Source organism: Pan paniscus, chromosome 2, assembly GCF_029289425.2.
Source record: "Pan paniscus chromosome 2, NHGRI_mPanPan1-v2.0_pri, whole genome shotgun sequence".
NCBI lineage: Eukaryota > Metazoa > Chordata > Mammalia > Primates > Hominidae > Pan > Pan paniscus.
The window spans coordinates 126,718,675-126,743,479 of NC_085926.1; the positions used below are offsets into that span (position 1 = coordinate 126,718,675).

Here is a 24,805-nt window from a genome sequence, read left to right on the forward strand (position 1 = left end):
TGAGTAAGAGAGTGTCTTCTGCTAAGCATCTGCAGCCCTCAGGGGAACCTAAAAGAAGGCACTCTCACAGAGGCAGTGACCCGAAAATGTATATCTAAACAAAGACAGACTGGCATTCTCCATCATCTCTTACTTGGCCTCTGGGCATGTCCACTGTCCCTGCACTATTGTTTACCAAGCCCTTGCACCACAGGCACTACTGGGATTAGGAATTTGGGGATGAAGGAGAGAATACCTTCAAGGAGAATTTATCCCCCGCCCCCCCTGCCCCCCACAAACACACACCTCCCACCTGCCCTATCCTCCTCCTGCCCTACCCCCACTTAGATGAGAGGCAGAGACCCAGGTAGTCATGATTCAAGTATGCTTTTTAAAAAGGTGTCTGGGCCCCAGGTGCTCTTGGGTTTGAGGGAGTGGTATCCAGGAAGACAGGCTCTCAACACTGCCTAGACCTCACCTGCCCCCTCCAGATGAGCAGGCTCCTGGGCAGAAAGGGCATTACATTAGGGGGTGAGGTGGGACCCTGTGGGAGGAATGGCAAGCCCATTTGAGACAAGCCATGTGGTGGCTGGGAACGAGGTGTATTCTGGAGAAGGACTGTAAGGGTAGACTAGATATCTCCCTCACCTGGCTGCTTTTATGTGCCCGCTCAGGCCTCTAGCCTTGGTGGATCTATGCCTTCGGGCCTTGTTCCTGAATCCCATCTGTCTCATTGGCCTGCCAAGATAACTTACTGCGCCACCCCCCTGATGCTTAGCTGCTCTCTGTACCTGAACCATCAATCTTGCTCTTTCTCATTCCAGTCATTTAACATTTTCCAGCATGCTTTCTGGGAACTTCTCTGAAGCTTGTTAAGGGATTGATAACCAGTAAAATGTTTTGACCAGTTATTTTTAACATGCTGAACACTTCTTTTTAGGCATTGCATGTTCAGCTGTTTAGTCTTGCCTTTGAAAACATTCAGTATTTCTGCTGGTAGTGCTCTCTCCTTTGCTGTACTTTGCCATGATTATGTCATCTGGGCCACCAGACAGCAGACCTCTAGATGGCAGGTCCAGCCATCTCTTCTCTTTTGCTTTCCATGTCTGGTGAATGCGCGTAACATTCCCAATTTAGCACAGGCGTCTAGATAGACTTCAGCCATAAAATCCTAGCACAAACTAGTATTCCCTCAGTTAACAGTGAAGCTTAAATATAACTAAATACCACTGTATCTTTAAAAATAGATTTGGTTGAGAATCACCTCAAACTTAGCATGTCTAAAATCAAACATAATTCCTCCCCAAGAAACACCTCACTGTTTTTCAGACTTCCCTGATCTAAGAAATCCTCTTGGTCCCATGAGACATAAACACAGGTGACTTCCTTGGCGTTTTCCCTCATTTCCCATACCCATCCCAATCCAATCCATCACTAGATGCCATCCACCTTTACTTTCTCCCCATTCTCTTCTGCTTTCACACTGGTCTAGTGCAGTCCTCGCTTGCCTGAAGGTGGCGCAGCATCCTCACTGTCCACCGCAGGGTCTCCTACCCTCCCCACTGCAGGCAGGCAGGGCGCTGGCTCTGCAGGATGAACACTGCTGCTTAGAAATCTCCACAAGTCAGGCTTCTCATCACTCTGTGGTTTTGGGACCTTAGTACGGCCCACTGTGTCCTGCGTGATCAGGCCCAGGCACCTCATTTTCATGTCCCCCTCCAAGTAAGGCCTTGCATGTGCGTTCTTTAAGGAAAACTGTTTGCTCCCTTTTCCTCCTTCATATCCAGGTTCAGTTCTTCCCAGAGGAATCCTTCCCTAATTCTCCCAACCAAGGTAATTACCCTTAAAGTAAACTTAACACGTCTTGATCACAGTAGTATTTTACTTTTTGCATTTGGTATGATTTCTCCTTATAGTCTCGTATCTACTTTTGCCCTTGGTATATGTTTGATTAATATAGTAAGATTAATAACACAATGATTAGTAGTAGTCCTGGGGCTTAAGAGTTCTATTCATGGCATGATTTTTTTTTTTTTTTTTTTTTTTGGAGACGGTCTCGCTCTGTCGCCCAGGCTGGAGTGCAGTGATGCAATCCCAGCTCACTGAAACTTCTACCCCCCAAGTTCTAGTGAGTCTCCTGCCTCCACCTCCCTGGTAGCTGGGATTACCAAATATTGGAGTAGAGCTTCTTAACTCTGTAGAAGAGAGAACAGAATTACATTTTTGCATCTGGGCACAGTGGTGCATACCTATAGTCCCAGCCACTCAGGAGGCTGAGGCAGGAGGTCACTTGAGCCACAGGAGTTCTGGGTTTTAGGGCATTATACCAATTGGGTGTCTGCATTAACTTCGGCATCAGTAGAGTGACCCCTCAGAAGTAGGGGACCACCAGGTTGCCCAGGGAGGGTGAACCAGCCCAGGTTGCGAATAGAGCAGATCAAACATCTCTCCTATGCTGATCAGTAGTGGGATTGCACCTGTAAAAAGCCACTGCACTCCAACCTGGACAACACAGTGAAACCCGTCTCTTGAAAATAAAAAATTAAAAGAATTTTTTAGGCTGGGCACAGTGGCTTATGCCTGTAATCCTAGCACTTTGGGAGGCTGAGCCAGGCAGATCACTTGAATTCAGGAGTTTGAGACCAGCCTGGCCAAAATGGTGAAACCCCATCTCTACTAAAAATACAAAAAGGCGTGGTGGCTCGCACCTGCAGTCCTAGCTATTCGGGAGGCTGAGACAGAGTTGCCTGAACCCTGGAGGGGGAAGTTGCAGTGAACAGAGATCGCGCCACTGTACTCCAACCTGGGCGACAGAGCAAGACTGTCTCAAAAAAAAAAAAAAAAATTCTTTAAGGTATTTGGTCAGCTCCTTGATGTGCTTCTCTCACTAGATATTTTCATTGTAATGAAAGTGTTTATCCTGCCCCCCTAGATCCCTAATGTTTCTTTTCGAAGGCTTCTGTCTTTTCCTACTGAGTTTCCTCCTAGAGGTGGTAATTCTAAATGGAACAACAGACTGACAGCCTACTTCCCAAGTGCCCCCAAATGACTTCATTATTCCACAAAAGTGGCTTGGTCAGAGCCATCCACTCATCCCCTTCCTTCTTCCTTGTCAGACTACTGGTCTTTCTATTCTTGCCCCTTCCCCAGAATGAATATTTTTAGAAACCAAGTGACTGCTGATGAGCTTCTTTTTCTTCATCTGTTAAATGGGAATTCTCATTGTATCCCTATAGGCTTGGTTTGTTGGAGGAGTAAACAAATTGCCCCAGGAAAGTCTGTAGTACAGTCCCCGGCACAAAGTGCATTCCGTAAGTGGTAGTGATGTCTTGCTGTTTCAGGGGGTCTTCACTATTCAGGCCCTAATTAGATTCCTCAGTGTGGGAAGTTGAGAAGAGTCTGCCTACAACAGACACTGCTGTTCTGCTTGATGCCCAGTGCAGTAGTATTATGTGACTTTCGATGCCTTTCTGGTCTCTCCTCATGACCTTCTCCAAAACTTTATGAGCAAATATTGCTTGCCTACTTGACTCTGAGCCTTGAAGTCTATCAGTTTTGAGGGCAGGATGACTGCTGGGTCTTCTCTAATGGTCATATACAGAACATGAAGTCTTAGAAGAAAATGAGATGGACAGAGAGACATTTACCCATGTTCCGTGCTGGTGAAAGTGTGGAATGTTACTTTGGAATCTGCTCAGAAGCCTGCTACTTCCGAACTCTGTATCCCTATGATGCTTCCTTCCCAGTGCTATGTTTAGATCATATGTGCAATAAGTCACATTCTAGTAGGCAGGGTAGGCAAAGACCATCAGCAGACTGAGAGACACATGGATGAAATGTATTCTACTAATCCAAGAAATGCCGAGTGATTAAAACATTTGTGAGTCTGATCAGATTATGCTGACAGAGTGTATATGTAGGTTCATCTCATCATAATTGAAAACAATGCATACTTAGCAGCAAGGGAAATTTTGAGATTATCCATATGCTGAATATCATGCAACCTTAATGTTAATAACATGGGAAGATATTTAATATAGAAAAAGCAAGATGCAAAGTTATACATGGTATATAACCTTAACCATTTGAAGGAAAACTAGAAAGACATATACTCTAATACTAATAGTGATTGCTTCTGGGAGATGGAATTGTCAGTAGCTTTTTGTCTTCATTCTTTCGTACCTTCCTGAGTTTTCTACAATTTGATACCACAGTTAGGGTGGGAACAGTGCAGGGGAGCAGAAAAGCCAACTGTGATTAGGACCCAGCTGTTGCAGACAGGCAACTTGGAAACACCAACCAACTAAAAATGTTAACAAACTATAGAACATTAATTGGTTTAACTGTCATGGCTTTGTTGAACCTTTAGCATTTGTTCAAATATCTAGTGCTATCATTACGGTTTTGGATCGGGCACAACATGTAAATCAGAACAGTAGTTGTAGACTCTTCACATCAGTGGTTTCCAAACTTGGTGTGTATGCCTGAATTGCCATAAAAGACTTGTTAAAAGTCCCAGCCCTCACAAGCCAGAATCCTCCTTTGGGTGAGAGCTGGTACTGCAAAATGGCATGGTAGGACCTGGGCTGACACTCCTGGTAATTCCAGCTCTGCCACTTCGTTGCTGTCTGACTGTGGATGTGATGAACACCTGGTTCAATTTCATCTCCTGCATTTTACACTGTTGTTTTGATGGCTTTGCAGATATAGTAATCCTCTTTATCTGCAGTCAGTCGTGGTCTGAAAATATTAAACGGGAAACTATAGAAATACTATTCTTAAGTTTCTTTTTGTTTGTCTGCTTTTTGAGACAGAGGGTTGTTCTGTCACCCAGGCTGGAGGGCAGTGGAGCGATCATAGCTCACTGGAGCCTTTAACTCCTGGGCTCAAGCCATCTTCCCACCTCGGCCTGCCGAGTAACTGGGACTTACAGGAGTGTACCACCATGCCCAGGTAATGTATTAAATATTTTGTAGCGACTGGGTTTCAACATGTTGCCCAGGTTGGTCTCAAAACTCCTGGCCTTAAGCAGTCTTCCTGCCTCAGCCTCCCAGAGTTCTGGGATTACAGGCATGAGCCACTGCACCCTGCCATAAGTTTTAAATTGCGTGCTGTTTGGATTAGCTTGATGAAGCTTGTGCTATCCCACCCAGGAAGTGAATCATCGCTTTGTCCAGGGTTTCTACACCATAGATGCTACCTGCCCGTTAGTCACTTAGTAGCTGTCTTGGTTATCACATCAGTGTTGCAATGCTTGTGTTCAAGTAACTCATAATTGACTTAATAATGGTCCCAAAGCACAAGATGCTGGCAATTTGGTTATGCCACAGAGAAGCTCTTGAAGTGAAAAGGTAAAAATTGTTGACTTAATAAGGAAAGTGAAAAAATTGTATGCCGAGGTTGCTAAAATTTGTGAGAACATATTTTCTATCTTTGAAATTGTGAAGAAGGAAAAAGAAAATCATGCTAATTTTGCTGTGACACCTCGTACTGCAAAAGGTAAAAGCCACAGTGTATGATGAGTGGTTAGTTACAATGGAAAAAGCATTAAATTTGTAGGTGGAAAACATGAACATCATCAGTGTGTCCTGACGGATGACAAGTTTGGTACTTGCTGTGTTTCAGGCATTCACTGGGGGTCTTGGGGCCTATCCCCCATGGATAAGTGGGGACTACCATACTTTGCTTTCAATTCCTGCAACACCATAAAGCCTTCACCTCCACGTGAGCTATTATCCTACCTGCAAGAATTCAGACTTTCGAATTGCTAACTGACCCCCAACTTCCTAGCCCTTCCCTGCTGTCCTCATTTTCACCATAGCAGTCCTTTGCCCTTCCCCTAGGTACCCCTGTGTATTCCTGGTTAACCTCTTTCTGACCGCCGACCTCTGCCCACCCAAGCCCTTGAACAATATTTTTCTTGATCTTTTTACCTGCTGGTGTTTCCTTATTTTGTCTGCTTATGTGGCCATTTGGCTTTTCTGTGGCATAGATGAAGAAGGTGATGACTGCAGGCGAATAAAGGAAGATGCCAGCTTTTGATTTGTTATGAGAAACATTGTACTTGAAAGAAAGAATTGTTTCATCGTTCAAATACTGGTACCAATACTGGTAGTTTCGCTCTGAGGAGCTTCTTCCCATGCACACTGGTGAGGTTTGGTTTGGTGGCAGAAGGAAAGAAATGTGTTATGAATATACCTTATTCTAGAAAGTTTTTAGAGGATATTAATATATACATGGATTAATGGATGTTATCTAAAATGCTTTCCTTGAAGGACCAGGTCTCAGAGATCTTATGTAACTCTTTCTTCCTTTCTACTCTGCTGGCTGCAGATTCTCCTGTGAGAGGAAGTGGTCGGTGCTTTAGAGAACTGTTTTCCAGTTAGAAATTTCAAACTTTGTAGCCTTTTTTTTTTTTTTTTTTTTTTTTTAATCTTTGACTTCATTTCGCTCTGTTGCCCAGGCTGGAGCGCAGTGATGCGATCTCGGCTCACTGCAACCTCTGCCTCCTGGGTTCAAGTGATTCTCCTGCCTCAGCCTCCCAAGTAGTTATTACAGGTGTGTTTCACCATACCCAGCTAATTTTTGTATTTTCAGTAGAGATGGGTTTTTACCATGTTGGCCAGGCTAGTCTCAAACTCTTGACCTCAAGTGATCCGCCCGCCTCAGCCTCTCAGAGTGCTAGGATTACAGGCATGAGTCACCATGCCTGGCCATAGGCTTTTAAAAAATAATTTCAGTCTTCAGAAATCCATGAAGATGGAAATAGAAATTGATAACAAAAGCAGAAATTGCTTTTGGACATTTTGAAGCTAACTCTGCTTGGGCAGCTTCTTGTAGCAAAAGTTGCATTTAGTGTGTTTTGTTCCTGGCTTTTTTTTTTTTTTTTTTTTTTTGAGATGGAGTTTCACTCTTGTTGCCCATGCTAGAGTGCAGTGGTGTGATCTCGGCTCACTGCAGCCTCCACCTTCCAGGTTCAAGCGATTCTCCTGCCTCAGCCTCCCAAGTAGCTGAGATTACAAGCACGTGCCACCACGCGCAGCTTAATTTTTAGTATAGCTGGGGTTTCACCATGTTGGCCAGGATGGATTTGTCAATCTCTTGACCTCGTGATCCACCTACCTCAGCCTCCCAAAATGCTGGGATTACAGGCATGAGCCACCACGCCTGGCCCCTGGCTCTTTTCTAGAAACAAGTGTCCCATTCTTGATCTGGGAGAACATTAAGTACAAAAATATACCTTTTAACTTTCGCCAGTTTAAAGCCATCAATGTCCTGGTGAAAGAAGATGTGGAATTCTTAGTATCAGCTGTTTAGTACCATTTGCAACAACTCTGAAATGCTTAGCCAGCCCTGAGTGAAGATGAAAATCTGCATTTAAATGTAATTTGTCTTACATGATGAGTGGAGATTTTTGTCATCAGAAATTGATTTGAAAAAATCAACAGATTAACATTTTTCTCCAAAGTGGAGGTGGCTGTTTGAGTGTAAAGGTAATGTGCTCCTCTAAGAGTCACAGTTAAGTATAAGGAAACAAAAACATCTGTAATCCCACCACATGGAACAACTTGCTAATATTTGTGTGTATTCCTTTCTGCTTCATGTGTAACCATTTTTACATTTAAATCTTTACTCCTTTGGGAATCTCTTGGAAGAGGAGATGTAGAGATCTTAATTCTCACCAAAATTTTTCTGGCTCTTACCATTTAGTGAATTGTTCATCTTTTTGCCACTGAATTTTATAATGCCATATTTGTCAAAATTGTTCATTTCTGGTGTCTCTTTCATTGATCGGTTTAGTCCTATTCCAGCACCCCACTGTTAATACTGTATTTTTGTAACATGCTTTTCAAGACTGTAAAGGCAAGTCTCTTGTCATTAGTGTTTTAGGGGAAGGGACATTTCTTGTGTATTTATTTATTTTTATGAATAAAAACGGGATTGTTTATATTAAATGCTCCCCAGCCTCCCCTCCCCACCTCAAAAACAACAACAACAACAACAACAACCCTGGACTTGTTTAAATAGGAGAGAATGCATGAATGCAAGTCTTTACATTAAGGCTCCCATAGACTGTTTATTCAGATTCTTTTTTTCTCTGTAAAATTATTTTTCTCATTTAGGTCCTGTACTCGTGCTAACCACTGTAATAGTGATTGTTGTATAAATAGGAAAAATCTTTCAGGAAAGTGAATTAGCAAAAATCATGAAAACTTTGCCTTTTTTTTTTTTTTAAAGACAATTTTGCTCTTGTTGCCCAGGCTGGAGTGCAGTGGTGTGATATCTCAGCTCACTGAAACCTCCGCCTCCTGAGTTCAAGCGATTCTCCTGCTTCAACCTTTTTGGTAGCTGGGATTAGTTGCCCACCACCACGACCAGCTAATTTTTTGTATTTTTGGTAGAGACAAAGTTTTACCATGTTGGCCAGGCTGGTCTCGAACTCCTGGCCTCAGGTGATTCACCCTCCTTGGCCTCCCAAAGTGCTGGGATTATAGGCGTGAGCCACCGCGCCTGGCGAAAACTTTGCTTTGGACTCAGTAATCCCATCCCTAAACAGAATCTGTGAGTTACAGTTGACAAAATCCTTTCCTTGCATGAGAATTTGACTTTTGTTTAACTTTCTAGCTCTGTTTCCCTGGGAGCTAGATAAGGCAGAACATAACATTTGTTTCTGGGCATGGTCCTTATGGTAAAATGTCCCCTGGTTGGTAAATTACATTTGGATGGGAAAGAGCCATGGATAACTGATGGGCCACCCAGGCTTTTGTTTCATGGAACACAGTGACTCTGCTGGGCATGTCCTTATGGGGAGCCTAAGGAGCTGTCAAAAGAGATACTTGCACCCCCAAGATTGAGCATTCTAAGTCAAGGTATTGAGTCGGCACAGTCTCCCTGTGCCTGAGCCATCTTCTGTATGGACTCTTGCAAGAACTTCTGCTGCTGATGACCTGCCACTGCCCTGCCTGCCAGCTTTGTCTGTCCCAGTCTTTCTCAGTGGGCTTGTGCCACATGTGGCCTGTGATAGTCTTACGAGTCAGAATCTAGAAAGATCTACCCACCCATCAGCCCTCACACAGGTGTTGCTGTATCTCAAGGAAGTAATCCCATAGATTACAGCATTTTTTCCAAATTTTTGTTATATTAAATAAAGAGCGGGAATGGCTATTTAAATGCTTAATTCACTCAGAGGAATGTTAGACATTAAGACGTAAGGTGGTCTCACGGTCACTGCTTTGTGACACGTGTGGGTAGATACTCAAAGGGAAGGAAACAAACATGAATTCTATCATGTAGGAGTGTGGAGGTTGAAGTGTATTTCCTGTTTTTTTTCTTTTTAATATTATTAAACAACATTGGTACACCAGTGAAACCTATTAACAAAGCAAGTTATGCAAATCCCTTTTCCCATTCTTAAAATCAGTCACTTTCATAAATATTCTCCAAATATCTTTGCATATCCTTTTATCATCTTTTTATCTCTTTTCTTTTTTTTTTTCCTTTTTGAAAAAGAGTCTTGCTCTGTCGCCCAGGCTGGAGTGCAGTGGTGTGATCTCAGCTCACTGCAACCTCTGCCTCCTGGATTTAACCAATTCTCCTGCCTCAGCCTCCCGAGTAGCTGGGACTACAGGTGCGCACCACCACGCCTAGCTATTTTTTTGTGTATTTAGTAGAGATGGAGTTTCACTATGTTGGCCAGGGTAGTCTTGAACTGCTGACCTCAAGTGATCCACCTGCCTCGGCCTCCCAAAGTGCTGGCATTACAGGTGTGAGCCACCACACCCAGCCTTTTTTTCCCTTCCCCACCACTCACTGCAACCTCTGCCTCCTGGGTTCAAGCGATTCTCCTGCCTCAGTCTCCCGAACAGCTGGAATTACAGGCACCCACTGAGCTAATTTTTATTTATTTATTTATTTATTTATTTATTTGAGACAGTGCCTCGCACTGTCACCCAGGCTGGAGTGCAGTGGCGTGATCTCGGCTCACTGCAACCTCCGCCTCCCGGGTTCAAACGATTCTCCTGCCTCAGCCTCCCGAGTAGCTGGGATTACAGGTGCGTGCCACCATGCCCAGCTAATTTTGTTTTGTTTTTTGTTTTTTTGAGATGGAGTCTCGCTCTGTCGCCTAGGCTGGAGTGCAGTGGCGCAATCTCGGCTCACTGCAACCTCCACCTCCCGTGTTCAAGCCATTCTCCAGCCTCAGCCTCCTGAGTAGCTGGGACTACAGGCGCATGCCACCACGCCCAGCTAATTTTTCATATTTTTAGTAGAGACGGGGTTTCACCGTGTTAGCCAGGCTGGTCTCGATCTCCTGATCTCATGATCCGCCCACCTTGGCCTCCCAAAGTGCTAGGATTACAGGCATGAGCCACTGTGCCCAGCAATTTTTGTATTTTTAGTAGAGACAGGGTTTCATCATGTTAGCCAGGCTGGTCTTGAACTCCTGACCTTGTGATCCACCCGCCTCGGGCCTCCCAAAGTGCTGTTATTACAAGCATGAGCCACCGTGCCCAGCCTTTTCTATTTTTAGTAGAGACAGGGTTTCACCATGTTGGCCAGGCTGGTCTCGAACTCCTGACCTCATGATTTGCCCACCTTGGCCTCCCCTTCTTTCGATTTGAAACTTGCCCCCATTATCATCATCTGATCTCTATCTTGAAATGTGATACCAAACCTTAGAGTGTGACATTTAAACTTTGACCAGTCAAAGCGGTCCCTGGGGAGAAAGGTAGGGGAATAGTGGGGCTCCACATATAATAGATAGTTTGGGGTATACCTCTCAGTGCTGATTGTGATGGAAGACAGAACTCCAAGTCATCTTATACTGCCCCTAACTAGCACTAGTAAGAACTTTCTAGATGAATGCTGGTGGGCTGAGATACCGTGTCTTCACAGTCCAGCCATGGGCATGAGGCTTTTGGCAGAGAAACAGCTTGACCCTCTGCATAGGTCATGGGACCTGGGGTGTGTGCCTAGCAAACCATCCTCTAGTCTGGCTCCTATTCCCATACTGTTCTTGTAGCCAGAAACAGACTCTGAAGCCATTGAGGATGGTTACTTTCAAGAGCGTAGGCCTTCTTAGCAAATCCTGCCCTTTAGGACAGTAGTCAGGTCTGATATTTCCTTTTAGTTAGTGGTCTTCGGTGTAATACCACCTGTTGAGAAAGAGAACAATTGACAGCCAAGCATCTGGAAAGAGAGGGATAGCTGGATTACCTTGCCTAGGAGCTGTAACCTGCTGCTTCTCTCACTGTCTTCTGGACTCTGTGTTCTGTTACTCATCTCTGTATTTGGCATACCTTAAGATGGTAGCGGCCAGTATTTACTAATCATCTACTGTATTCTAGTTACTGTCCTGAGCATTTTATTTATTCAGTCTTCACAGCATTCTTAGGACATAAGAGCTGTCATCTCTATATTCCCTATTCCAACAGAGAAATTAAATGACTGGCTCAAGGTCATATAGCTAAATTAATAAGCGGCAAAACCAGAATAGAAATCCCTGTGGCCTGGGTTCATATCTGCTGCTTAAGTCACTCCCACTATAGGCACTGCTGTCAGCCTTGCCTTCAAAAGGTAGGTGGTTAAAGAGGAAACTAACAAGTAGTTCTTCTGAGTCCCATTCATTTTCTGGAAGTCACTGAGTCATACCCTGGCAAATGAGAGGCAATTACAGCAGGAGCCCTATCTTGATGAGTAGATAGACCATGCTGTGGCAAGTCCTGGAAGACAGTTGAGCAGAGATCAGGCATTTTTCACATCTTCTGGTTATGAGTAGACAAGGCTGCCTGAAAGATTTTCTGGAAAAGAGTAGTCCCTAGAGCTGCAGAGTCAAGTATTCAGATGGTACCCAACATTTAATAAATTTCTACTTGGCATTGAGTATACAGTGGGGAGTAAAAGTGTCTTCATGGAGATTGTTAGAAAAGGGATAGACTAGATTAATATAGTACATAAAAATGTCAATTAGTGGTAAGTGCTCTGAAGGAAAAGCAAGCAGAGTAACGGGATAGAGAGCAAATGAGGGGTTATGCTGCTTTAAATAAAGCGGTCACTTCTTTGAGAAAGTGATACTGAAGCAGCGACCTGAATGAAGCAAGGACCAAGCTGTTGAGTAAGTTGGAGCATTAGTTCAAATTGCCGATCCATTCAATTGATCCACCACCCAAGTGAGAGAATACATTCTCTCCAGCAGCTTGCAGGGGCAGGATGGCCCTGCTGTGCTGTTCTGCCTAGCTCTTGGGTCCAGAGTTCTGGTGAGTGATACTGGTTTTTATCAGGGCCCCCTGGTGGAAGGAAGATACCTAGCAGGAAGGTTCAGGGCCCTGCACTGTTGGGGCTGCTCAGACATTTGTGCAAGGGAGGTGTTTTGTTTTGGTGTTTCCATCACACTCACAGTGATTTCTCCTTTTCACCCTTTAGTTTGAAGGATGACCTCTAGGAAGAAAGTGTTGCTGAAGGTTATCATCCTGGGAGATTCTGGGTAAGTTACTCATGAATTTGGGCTAACAGATTGGCTCAGAGCTAAGCCTCTCTGCTGTGGAGCCCACACTGTCCGTGCTGCCACTTCCTGCTTTCATAGTGAGGCTTAGGGCCTTACATGTTTCCCTCCGTGGCAGAAATTTAGATGATCCCTTGTTATATAACCTTTTGTTCTCTAGTTTTTAGCATGATTTTTATGGGGAACGGATGGCTATTTGAACTCAACTAAGGATAGGCATTTTCATGGAATCCCTTTTCTCCAAGCTGGCCAGGCTGGGGAGTCTTCCTTACATAGATGTATTGCCATTGGCATCTGGCCTAGCAGATGTGCTTTTTTTTTTTTTTTTTTTTTTTGGAGACAGAGTCTCGCTCTGTCGCCCAGGCTGGAGTGCAATGGCGCGATCTCGGCTCACTGCAAGCTCCGCCTCCCGGATTCATGCCATTCTCCTGCCTCAGCTTCCTGAGGAGCTGGGACTACAGGCGCCCGCCACCATGCCCGGCTAGTTTTTTGTATTTTTGGTAGAGATGGGGTTTCACCGTGTTAGCCAGGATGGTCTTGATCTCCTGACCTCGTGATCCGCCTGCCTTGGCCTCCCAAAGTGCTGGGATTACAGGCGTGAGCCACCGCGCCCGACCCAGATGTGCGTTCTTAGTGCACCATACAGTATCCTCCTGCTGCTGTGCCTGCTTCAGATCTATCTGCAAAAGAGCCTGGGACGGCAGAACTGGGTTCTGATTCTAGATGTGCCACTAACCATGTAGCTAACTCTAATGGCTCTTAAGATTCTGTGGTAGGTTGGGTGAGGTGGCTTATGCCCATAATCCCAGTGCTTTGGAGGCTGAGGGGAGGATTGCTTGAGCCCAGGAGTTGGAGACCTGTCTCTACAAAAAAAATTTAGCCAGTGCCGTACCTGTAGTTCCAGCTGCTGGGGAGGCCAAGGCGAGAGGATGGCTTGAGCCCAGGAGTTTGAGGCTGTAGCAAGCTATGATCATGCCGTTGCACTGCAGCCCGAGTGACAGAGCAAGACCCCAACTCTTAAAATAAAAAGATTCTGTGGTAGGCTTTTCAGACTTGACATCTGAAGGGACCCATGAAAGCTTTGACTCATTGGAAGCTTATGTATTTTTTAAAATAACAACAATAGCAAATGCAGGTATGCTTCTTTATTCCAAAGTCCCCTGCCCTTCCTTTGAAAAGCCAGAGGTTTTTCTGTCTTGACTGGCTTATTTGAATCACCTGCAGAACCTTTTTTTGTATGTGTGTGAGAGACAGGGTCTCGCTCTGTTGCCCAGACTAGAGTGAATGGTGCAATCACAGCTCACTGCAGCCTCAACCTCCTGGTCTTAAGCCATCCTCCCACCTCAGCCTCCAGAGTAGCTGGGACCACCAGTATGTGCTACCACTCCTGGTTAAATTTTTGTATTTTTTATAGAGACAGGGTTCCACCATGTTGCCCAGGCTGGTCTCAAACTCCTGGGCTCAAGCAGTCCACTCGTCTCGACCTCCCAAAGTGCTGAGATTACAGGCTTGAGCCACCATGCCCAGCCTTTGAAGAACCTTTTGTTCACTAGCATTTGCCCAGCCCCAGACCAGTGGGCTAGGGCCTAGATTTGTGCTCTCTCTCCTACTCCGCAACTCCATCCCCATCGGGATGGAAAGATAGTGCTTTTAGGCCTGCCTTCCCCAAACTTGTGCAAAAAGTCTCACCAAGCCCTTGTTCGATTCCAGGTTTTGCCACCTCTCACCTTGTAGATTCTGGCTCAGATGGTCTGGGTTGGAAAACACTGCCTTCGGCTGTCTAGGTACCTCCAGGTTCTTTAACACAAATATGAACATGTTCCTTTGTGGCCAAGAAAGGTGATATCACTGGCTATGGGGGGGAAGGTTTTTGTATTATCTTTAGGTTACCTTAACCTTATCACACAAAAATCACACATTGTCTCTTGCTGAGTTTTCTTACTGGAAAACATATTTGGAGGAGCATTCTTTGAGGTGGATTTGTTTTGGTGATATATTGGTGCTTTTTCTGCTTCAGATTTTAAACTTTAAAGCAGCAAATTGTCTGAGTGGTGTGTGTCTGCTGAAAGCCAAGGTCTTCCTCCTGGTGTTACTTCATCAAGCTAAATAGCAGCCACTAAATGGAGAAACATCTAAGATAGCAGGGATACTGTTGGAATAGCAGAACAGTCTTAATAGTGAAGCTTCTTTTAGAAAGGAGTATATTTGCTGGCATCCTTCTAGAATGGAAAAAATAATACTAGGCTCTACCATTTGACCTGGCTGTGCCAAAACATGTAAGCAGCTTTTCCACATCTGCCCCACATCTGTACCCTATATTTTTACCCAGAGAGAAAACACAAAACTTCAAAAGTGTAATGCTCGGAAGGCTACTGGCATTGCCCTTTGCAGTGAGGGCAGTTTCTTGTCCTTCAGGTCAGGCAGATTCTTTTAAATGCTTCAAGTAATTCGTGTCAGTTTCAGGACCCTCCTATTTGACTTATACTTATGGTTTTTCTCCAATTTCAGAGTCGGGAAGACATCACTCATGAACCAGTATGTGAATAAGAAATTCAGCAATCAGTACAAAGCCACAATAGGAGCTGACTTTCTGACCAAGGAGGTGATGGTGGATGACAGGCTAGTCACAATGCAGGTAAGCACATGTCTTGGCTGTGCTGACCAGGCCTTGATAGTTCATTTAGTCTTAATCTTTCCTCATGCATAGACATTTTCCTTCCCTGTTCTTCAAATCTTATTATCCTATTTGTAGATCATTGGCTGATACTCAGTTAAATTTGAATTTCAGATCAATAGTGAATACTTTTTTAGTATACTTCTAGTGTATCTCAGATACGACTTGCTAAGACACACTAAAAAATTCTTCTTCTTAAAAAAAAAACTCAGATTTATCCTTTCTTGTTTTTTGTTGTTTTTGGTTTTGTTGTTTGCTAAATTTGGCAACCTGCAGGTCTCTGTCTTGTGCCTCTCTTGACATCCTTGCCCAGTGCTTTAGGCAAACATCTTTGTCTCACCTCAGTAGTGAGACATAAACTTTATTTTTTTGACTTCCTATTTCATACGTAACTTCAAGAGTTGTGTGTCTATTGAGCCAATCTTTTTTTTATGTATCAGCTTATTAATCTTTCAAGGGTTCCCTTTCAACAGTTAGGATAAGATACAGATTCTTTCATATGACTTGTTGAAAAGCCTTCACATTCTGGCTATAAACTATAATTCCCTTTTTTTCCCCCATTGAGTCATTTTGTTTGTATACATGTATTAACATCCCTAGAAAAGAAACCCCTGAAGGATGGATACCTTGAGCCCAGGAGTTCGAGCCTGCAGTGAGCTGTGACTGCACCATTATACTCCAGCCTGGGTGATGGAGTGAGACCCTGTCTCTAAATTTAAAAAAAAAAGAATCCCAGGATTTTCCCTCCTGTATTTTCATCTCTTTCTTCATGGTCCATGATGCCAGCTGAGGTTGTCAGTACAACCTCACTTTGAAACCAAACTATTGGGATAGGAGTAGATTATTCTGTCATTTTTCTAGATCTTTGAGTTGCACATCACATCTGGGGCCAATCATTCCAGGGGCAGTTTTAACCTGCCTGTGAGGTTCACAGTAATTTTCCCAGCTCTGTGATGACCAGTGATTTCAAATTTTCAATGTGATCATGTTTCATCTTCACACTTAGAACCAGACCATGACTTGGGAGCACAGCCTAATAAGAACCTGGTGTTTGCCCTTGAGAGCATCAGCCAAGACGTTCGTGCATTATGGAGGCAAGAAAAGATGGTGGAAATAGCTGTTACTCACTTTTTTTTTTTGTCTCGTTCCAGTCCTTCCGAATCATGTGCTGCTCTTACAGACTTGTGTTGATGGATATGTCTCTGCTTCCAGCAGGGCCTGTATACCCACCTGAAGTCTCCAACTTTTAGCTCAGATCTTTCGAAACTTCTATCTCCATGGCAGTTGTTCTTTCCTATATGCTTCTAGAGGCAAATACAATTCTAATCCCATTGTAGTCCTAGAAAGTACCTGGCAAATAGTGGGGGCTTGCTGAAATGTGTGAATGATGTAGGTTAAAGGTAGAAATTTGTGCACGTGTTGACCTCGAGCCATGGCATGCTCCTAGAGGATCAGGACTCTTAATTGACTCACACTTCTAGGACAGAGCTAGTATGAATCTCTCATCCTCACCTCACCTACACACATACACCTAGAGATCTTCAAAATGTAACTACAGTTTAAGCAAGTCAAGCTTGAGAGTAGAACTGGAAAACCTTGGCCCAAGGAATTGGCAAAGCTTGTGTCTGCAGTTGTTGGAGAATCTCAGTCCCACTCTCCACATGTACAGAAATCTTTGTCTCAAAGGATTTAACATAAATCCCTGTCATTCCTGGCAAAAACAAGGGTAAGACCACTCTGTAGGGACATTTACTACCGCAGGAGAGAAGATGAGTTCATAACCACATGAGGAAATAATGTACCACAAGAGATGTTCACAATGACTAGAGATGTTCTAAAAAGAAATAGAAACCATAATGGAAAGGGATACTATTAAAAAATGAGGATATGGAAAACTTAGAACTTCAAGAAGTGAAAACATAGTATTGAAATAAGCTAAATGAACAGTTAAACTGTAGATTAAATGGAGCTGAAAAAAGCAGTAAGCCGTAAGAGCTGAGCAAATTTTCTAAAAGAAGACTTAAAATTGTAGAAGACCGAAAAGCAAAATCTTAAGAGCAACCATAGAAAAAAAAGACATGACTTATAAAGGAACAACAGACTGACAAATTCTCAACAGAAGGCAGAAGGGAGTAGAATTACTTCAGGGAGCTGGGGTAAAGGCCCATCTGAAGATTCTCCATGTGTCGCAGCAAGACTCAGACTGCCTTTTGCTCAGGGAAAATAGAACTTCTCCAGCTGAGCTGTGGTTTTGGTAGCCATGTGGGCCAGCGAATTCAGAAATCAGAGTTCGGCCCCTGCTGGGTCGAGGGTTGTCATAACAGTCCCGTCTGTACTACTAAGCTGGGACCTTGGGGCGCTGCACTCTTGAAGTAAACCCCATCAGGAGATCCACAGCGCACTGTGGGCTTCTCAAGAAGCCCAAATTCCAGGAAGGATAAATAAAAAAAATTCTGTGTAAGTCATAATGAAACTAAAAAAGAAAAAGGCTTAAAAATAGACTGAGGAAAACCTGACAAGCACAGCACTGAGGCTGTCAGGTGACTCTTGGCAGTAGCAGCAGAGCCCAGCAGGCAGTGGGGTATGTTGGGAAAGAGACGGGCAGCACAGTGTTCTGTCTCTGCTGAAATAACCCTCCTGAATGAAAGAGTACATCTTTAAGGGCTAGTGGCAGAAGTTCTAAAGGATAACTCCAGGCAGAAAGTGATTTCATGTAGATGAGGAAAGAGTGGAAAAAGATAACAAGTTCCCAAGAGATTGAAGCAAAAGGATGACCCTTGTGCTCTTGCAGCCAGCTTCAGATACTAGAAGTAAATGAAAATCATTGTCTCTGCACAAAGGCGTCATTATCCTGATCTTGAGGAATCCTCATGTGTTTTTCGAGGGCTTTTAGCAACTTGCAGTAAAACATAATCAAAATAAAACAAGGCACCACAAGAAAGAACCAGTGGAAACTTCCCTGGTAATTCCAGAGTGTTTTTTATATTTAAAGAAATAAGGAGGATAGAGAGTTTCAGTTATATGAGATGAATAAATCCTAGAGATGTGTACAGCATAGTGCCTGTAGTTAACAATACTGTATTGTACACTTAAAAATTTGCATGCTGGATGCGGTGGCTCATGCCTGTAATCCTAGTGCTTTGGGAGGCCAAGAGAGGAGTTTGAGACTAGCCTGGGCAAAATAGCAACATTTCATCTCTACAAAAAAAATTTTCCGAAAGAATTTACTAAGAGGATCTTATTTTAAGTGTTCTTATCACAAAAAGTAATAATAAGAGGATGGGGGGGAACCTTTTGATGAGTAGGTTTGTGGCCTACATTGTAGTGATGGTTTTCTCTCCAAACTCATGAGTTGTATGCATCAGATCATTAGATGTGTGCAGCCTTTGTATGTCAGCCATACCTCACTAAAGGGGCTTTGGTTAAAGATAAGATAATCTTTTATCTGCAGGGAAGAAACGAAACAGTTAACATTATAGGGGGAGAAAATGAAGCACAATCAATGAAATTTGGAAATTCAGAGAATGCTGCTAAATCATAGCAGATTGGCGACACCAGAAAAGGGCTGGAAGAATGAAAGAAAAATGGCAGGAAATATGAAAGAGATAAGTGAAAGTGAGAAGGTTGGACCTACTTTTAATCAGTCTCAGAAGGTGTAAAGAGAGAATAATAGATCAAAGATGATATTTGCTGAGAATTTTCGAGAACTGGTGTGGCACCAATCCACTGACTCAAGAAGCCCAAATTCCAGGAAGGATAAATAAAAAGAATTCTGTGTAAGTCATAATGAAATTAAAAAAAAAAAAGACTTAAAAATAGACTGAGGAAAACCTGACAAGCACAGCACTGAGGCTGCCAGGTGACTCTTGGCAGTAGCAGCAGAGCCCAGCAGGCAGTGGGGTATGTTGGGAAAGAGACGGGCAGCACAGTGTTCTGTCTCTGCTGAAATAACCCTCCTGAATGAAAGAGTACATCTTTAAGGGCTAGTGGCAGAAGTTCTAAAGGATAACTCCAGGCAGAAAGTGATTTCATGTAGATAGGTCTGAAGGAAGAACACTTCAATAGTATACTTGTATCTATTTTTGGAATCATGAGTATGTAACTTCCAAAGTAATATGAGGAAACAAAGATCAGAACTGTGTAATCTAATGTGTAGGGAAAGATCAGTGACTGCTGTGTTTCTTGTTTTTTAAAGTTCTCTATACTGTTCAGAAAGAATCTGGAAATTGATTAGTATCTTAGATGGAATCAAATAGGCATGACAAATTTCCAGGGAACAGTTTATTGTGAGTTCGTGGTAATTTAAATAGTGATATTAGTATAGTAATACACAGAGCACAGGAACAGAGGGCACAGGGTGCACCTCTCTGATAATACATGGGGAGAAGGGTGTTGTAGGCTACATATTTTATTTTATTTTATTTTATTTATTTATTTATTTATTTATTTATTTATTTATTTATTTTTGAGATGGAGTCTCACTCTGTCGCCCAGGCTGGAGTGCAGTGGCGTGATCTTGGCTCACTGCAACCTCCGCCTCCCGGGTTCAAGCAGTTCTCCTGCCTCAGCCTCCTGAGTAGCTGGGACTACAGGTGCGTGCCACCACGCCCAGCTAATTTTTTGTATTCTTAGTAGAGATGGGGTTTCACCATGTTAGCCAGGATGGTCTTGATCTCTTGACCTCATGATCTGGCTGCCTCAGCCTCCCACGGTGCTGGGATTACAGGCGTGAGCTACCACACCCTGCCTATTTTTTATTTTTTTTGAGACAGGAGTCTCGCTGTCGCCCAGGCTGGAGTGCAGTGGCCTGATCTCGGCTCACTGCAACCTCTGCCTCCCCGATTCAGGCAATTCTCCTGCCTCAGCCTCCCAAGTAGCTGGGATTACAGGTGCCTGCCACCACGCTTGGCTAATTTTTTGTATTTATTTTTAGTAGAAATGGGGTTTCACCATGTTGGCCAGGCTGGTCTCGAACTGCCGACCTCAGGTGATCCACCTACCTTGGCCTCCCAAAGTCCTGGGATTACAGGCATGAGCCACTGCACTCAGCCAGTAGGGTAAATAAGTGGGACCAGGACAGGGCTTTACATTCTAGCTTGGGGGAACCAGAGGATTCAAGACCTGAAGGTGGAAAAAATACAAAGTGAAAACTTAAAAAATGAAAATAGTGAATACTTTTCACCTTTGGCATTTGAAAATACAGAAAGTACAAATCATAAAATGTTGAAGATTGATTAATAGATTACATTAAACATCTAAATAACAAGATTCCCAGACTAACAAGAACAAACCACACAAGCAGGTGACAAAGATGATAATGCCTAATAGTATCCAAGCAGTAGGTAACCTGGTGGATGCTAGAATATAGGGAGTGGAACAGCCTCCGGTTGATGGTAGGAGTGTAGTAATGAGTACAACCTTTTCAGTAGAAACTGCCACTCTGCTCCCCAGTGTTGAACATAGACTTATGCAGCAATCCAGGGTTCTGAGTCTGAGTGTATGGCCTAGAGAAACTTATCTCTGGACATTATGAGAGAGGTGTAATGAGAGTTATCATTGCAGCCTTGCATGGGGAGTGAAAAACTGCAAATAACTCAAATGATCTGGGAAACTAAGTGAGTCTACTAAAGCAGTGGAATATTATATAACTGTTAACTTTTGGGAATGAAAAAAGACAAGTTGCAAAAAGCTGTACAGGATGATAATGTTTATGTAAGGCATCTCTTCAGGAGCATTTACTTGTGGTGAAGAAGGAAGAAAATGCAATGAGGGAAGGGTTAACTCTTGGAAAAAACGGATTAAAATAACAGTGTTAATTTTTGTCACATCAGAATATTGGGTAGACAGTTATAAGGTATAATTTTAAATGGAGAAAACAAAACATTTTGAGACAAGCAGGCTGGCTGGTTTCCTGTTTTGATGTGGTCTAGAGAAAAAGAATAAAAGCCCCTTACTCAAGCTGTAGCTTACCTAACTTCCAAACAATCAGCAACAAAAAACCCCGAGAAACTGTTATCACAAGTTCCTGCTTCATGGGGCTAGGGACCTCCCTGGGGCCCCCCCAGCATGTGCAGTTAGACTTAAACTTCAACTTATAGTTACCTTTTCCTCATTTTAATGCCAAAAGTCACACCCAGGGTGGAGATTTAACCTGCTAGTGCTACACGCAGTTTCTGAAGAAGCATGTTTAGCCACTGTGCATGCACTAGAAAAACCCCTCCTATGTACATACCCTGACATCACCCCTCCCCACAGGAAAGCCCTTTAAAGTTAACTCCCACAGTGCTTTCAGAGAACAGCTGCCCCTTTCCTTTTGCAGTGCTAGCTCACTATGCATAAGCTAATACACTTTCACTTTCTCTTTGCTGTTGTGTCTGGTGATCTCTCTTGATTTCTATCATGGAAGATTCCAAGAACCCAGGTCGCTGTTAACAATTTCAATTAAAATATTAAAAAATTTAAAAATCACAGTCAGCCATAGGACTGTACTTGTTGATGTTTTGATAAATATGGCCTTTAGTTTTGTAAATTCAAAGTTAAATTAATTTTGGTAACTTTCTAGGAACCCGTCAACTTGTTGACTTCTTTTTGATGTATTACTTTGCCTTCTCTGTGTATCTGAGTTCCAGATGATGAATTGGTTCCACCTAACAGTAACAGAGTTCTTATGTAATTTTGCTTGTAGGAGTCTATCTGAAAAAAGCCATTTGAAATACAGAGAAAGCTCTCTATGCTAATGTTCATTGCTGAGTTGTTTGTAATGATAGGAAATTGTCAGCAATATTTTCTTAAAAATAGGAATCGATGGTTCACTAAATCTGTTGGGCAGCAATAAAGTCCAGTGAACCTGCTCTCCCATGTCACCCCATCGGCTGTTGCCAGAGTGCCCTAGTGCGTGACGGGGTAGAGGGGAGGAACGTGGGAGAATGTGGAGAGTGTCACATGTGCAGTCTAGGAGTGCAGTCTAGGATTTCAGCTATAGAAAACCTCCGCACATATGACTAGAACAAGACATGAACTCCTTCCTGTGTGGGAGGATGCCAAGTGTTCTTTTGTTTGTTTGTTTGTTTGAGAATGGGGTCACTTCTCCACTGACAGAGATGCATACATATTCCGTGTAGAACATTGGAGAACCAGGAGAGCACAGGGATGAGTACCACCAGCAGTCCCGATCCTGTTTAGTCTACATGTGTGGACTTTGTTTATTGTATCTGGGCAAGGGAGCATTTAGTGCCCTAGCCTGCCGAGAGGCAGTGGAATCATTAGAAATAAATTTGTCTTTTTTGCCCTTCATCCTTATATCTGAGTTGTTATCACGTTCGTCCGGCTCTGTTTGAGTGCCTGTTATGGATCTAGGGCAGTAAGTATACCCAGCCTTGCTCTTAAACCTAGCATGGCAGTGAATGAGGTGACCAGCTTAGAGCTGGGCAGTAGTACCTGGTTTAATCTTTACTCTGGTGTGTGTTCTCGTTGTCTTTCTCTTGATCTCTTTTTGTCAAGAGTTTTTCATTTGTTTTGTTTTTTAATTGAGGTATAATACAAATGAAATATAACATGCTAATCTTTTTTGTTGTTTAGGCAAACTTTTCTCTTTTCTTGAGACAGAGTTTCGCTCTTATCACCCAGGCTGGAGGGCAATGGCACGATCTTGGCTCACCGCAACCTACGCCTCCCAGGTTCAAGCAATTCTCCTGCCTCAGCCTCCCAAGTAGCTAGGATTACAGGCATGCACCACCATGCCTGGCTAATTTTGTATTTATAGTAGAGACAGGGTTTCTCCATGTTGGTCAGGCTGGTCTCAAACTCCTGACCTCCGGTGATCCACTGTGCCTGGCTAGGCAAACTTTTCATACAGTAAAATGCATAGATTGAACTATATCACTCGTGAGTCATCACCTCACTTCCCTGTTGAACTGTATCATTCGTGAGTCATCACCTCACTTCCCTATATTTCCATTGCTCTCAGAAAGTTCCCAGAGTACCTAAGTTTTATTTATAGTTCAAATTTTACACACTTACCTACATGTGACCACTACTTGGATCAAGATACAAGAAATTTCTAGCACCCTGGAGATTGGACTCAATGTCACTCGCTCATAGACAGACACATACTTACTCACAATATTTGTGAGGATTGTTTCAGATACTCTGGTGCTGAAATTTGCTTCCTGAAGTCTGGTGTCATTTGTCTTTGTGGGTGGCCCCACAATCTAGCCTATTTCTTCTGGCACCCCTTGCATACATGCTCCTGGTGCTCTGCCTAGCATTCTCCCAAGGAATGAATGTTTTGTCTCTCACAGATATGGGACACAGCAGGACAGGAACGGTTCCAGTCTCTCGGTGTGGCCTTCTACAGAGGTGCAGACTGCTGCGTTCTGGTATTTGATGTGACTGCCCCCAACACATTCAAAACCCTAGATAGCTGGAGAGATGAGTTTCTCATCCAGGCCAGTCCCCGAGATCCTGAAAACTTCCCCTTTGTTGTGTTGGGAAACAAGATTGACCTCGAAAACAGACAAGTAAGTACCAACGATGATAGATATTGTCACAGACACCTGCTCCCCAGGGGCCTTGTGAATTTGGAGGGTTCTCTGCTAAGCTCACATGGCTCTAGGAGGTGCTGGTGGGAGTCTTCATTACCATATGCCAGCCCTTCAGGCCAACTGCCTTTAAGGACCGGGACCCAGGTGACCTGGGTTAAGTCCCCATCCTGCCCCCAGCTGGCTGTGACTTTGGGCCATTGTCTTGGCTGTCTCAGCTTCACTTCCCTTTCTGCACTTTGAAGGAGGGAATTCGGTTTTGTCATTCTCAGTAGTGCCCTCCCAGTACCTCCAGGCCATGCCTGGATCTCCATGTGTGCAGAATATTGCTTTGGGCTTTGAGTGAAATTGCTGTACTGTAGTTTCAAATACCATTTCTGTTGGAAACATAGACTCTTTGATTAATTACAACTAGGTTTATTTCTGACCACGGATCTTTTCTTAAGTGACTTAGTCCTTATCTCTTGGCTGAAAATGGGCTAGGGGTTGGGGAAGGAATGAGAATGTGTGAGTGGCATAGGTGACATCACACTAGCAGTAATGGTGAAGGGACTATAAACCTTAAGACCAAGCTGCTGGGCATTTCCTGTCCTGGGATCTCTGAGGTCCCAGTAAACACTCTTCATTTCTTCCCGGACTGGCTTCTTACTCCATTCACAAATGGCTTTTAAGTATAACTGAGGGTCAGAAGGTATGAGCTGTAGACCGAGACAGGCTTTGAGCTCTCTAGCTGAATCCTAGCTATCCTGAGCATAGCCAGCAGGACAAGTTTGGACGGGTCTGCAGGTCTCCTCCAACACCCTCTTTCCCCATGTCTGTGTCCTCACCTGTACTACCTGTAGACGAGGGGCCATGACACTTCCTGGGGAGGATGGAGTCAGTGCTGGCTGCTTCTGTCATGAGCCTATGTGCACCCTGCTTCTTCTTTCAGGTGGCCACAAAGCGGGCACAGGCCTGGTGCTACAGCAAAAACAACATTCCCTACTTTGAGACCAGTGCCAAGGAGGCCATCAACGTGGAGCAGGCGTTCCAGACGATTGCACGGAATGCACTTAAGCAGGTGGGTCTCCCACAGCTGACCAGCCCACTCTGGTGATGCCTGACCACTGACCC

At 43.7% G+C, this 24,805-nt stretch overlaps 1 protein-coding gene across 2 annotated transcripts in view; it reads left to right on the forward strand.

The window, feature by feature from the left end:
* The window catches only part of RAB7A (RAB7A, member RAS oncogene family), a 91,761-nt gene that overhangs the window by 59,898 nt on the left and 7,058 nt on the right, over positions 1-24,805 (forward strand). The window contains exons 2-5 of one of the 2 annotated variants that reach the window (XM_034957303.2): positions 12,400-12,460; positions 14,987-15,113; positions 23,453-23,671; positions 24,624-24,752. In XM_034957303.2, the coding sequence (XP_034813194.1) occupies positions 12,408-12,460; positions 14,987-15,113; positions 23,453-23,671; positions 24,624-24,752 (528 nt within the window). In that variant the 5' untranslated portion in view covers positions 12,400-12,407. Of the gene's footprint in view, positions 1-12,399; positions 12,461-14,986; positions 15,114-23,452; positions 23,672-24,623; positions 24,753-24,805 lie in introns of those variants that run through there. The other variant, XM_034957302.2, reaches the window with a different exon arrangement.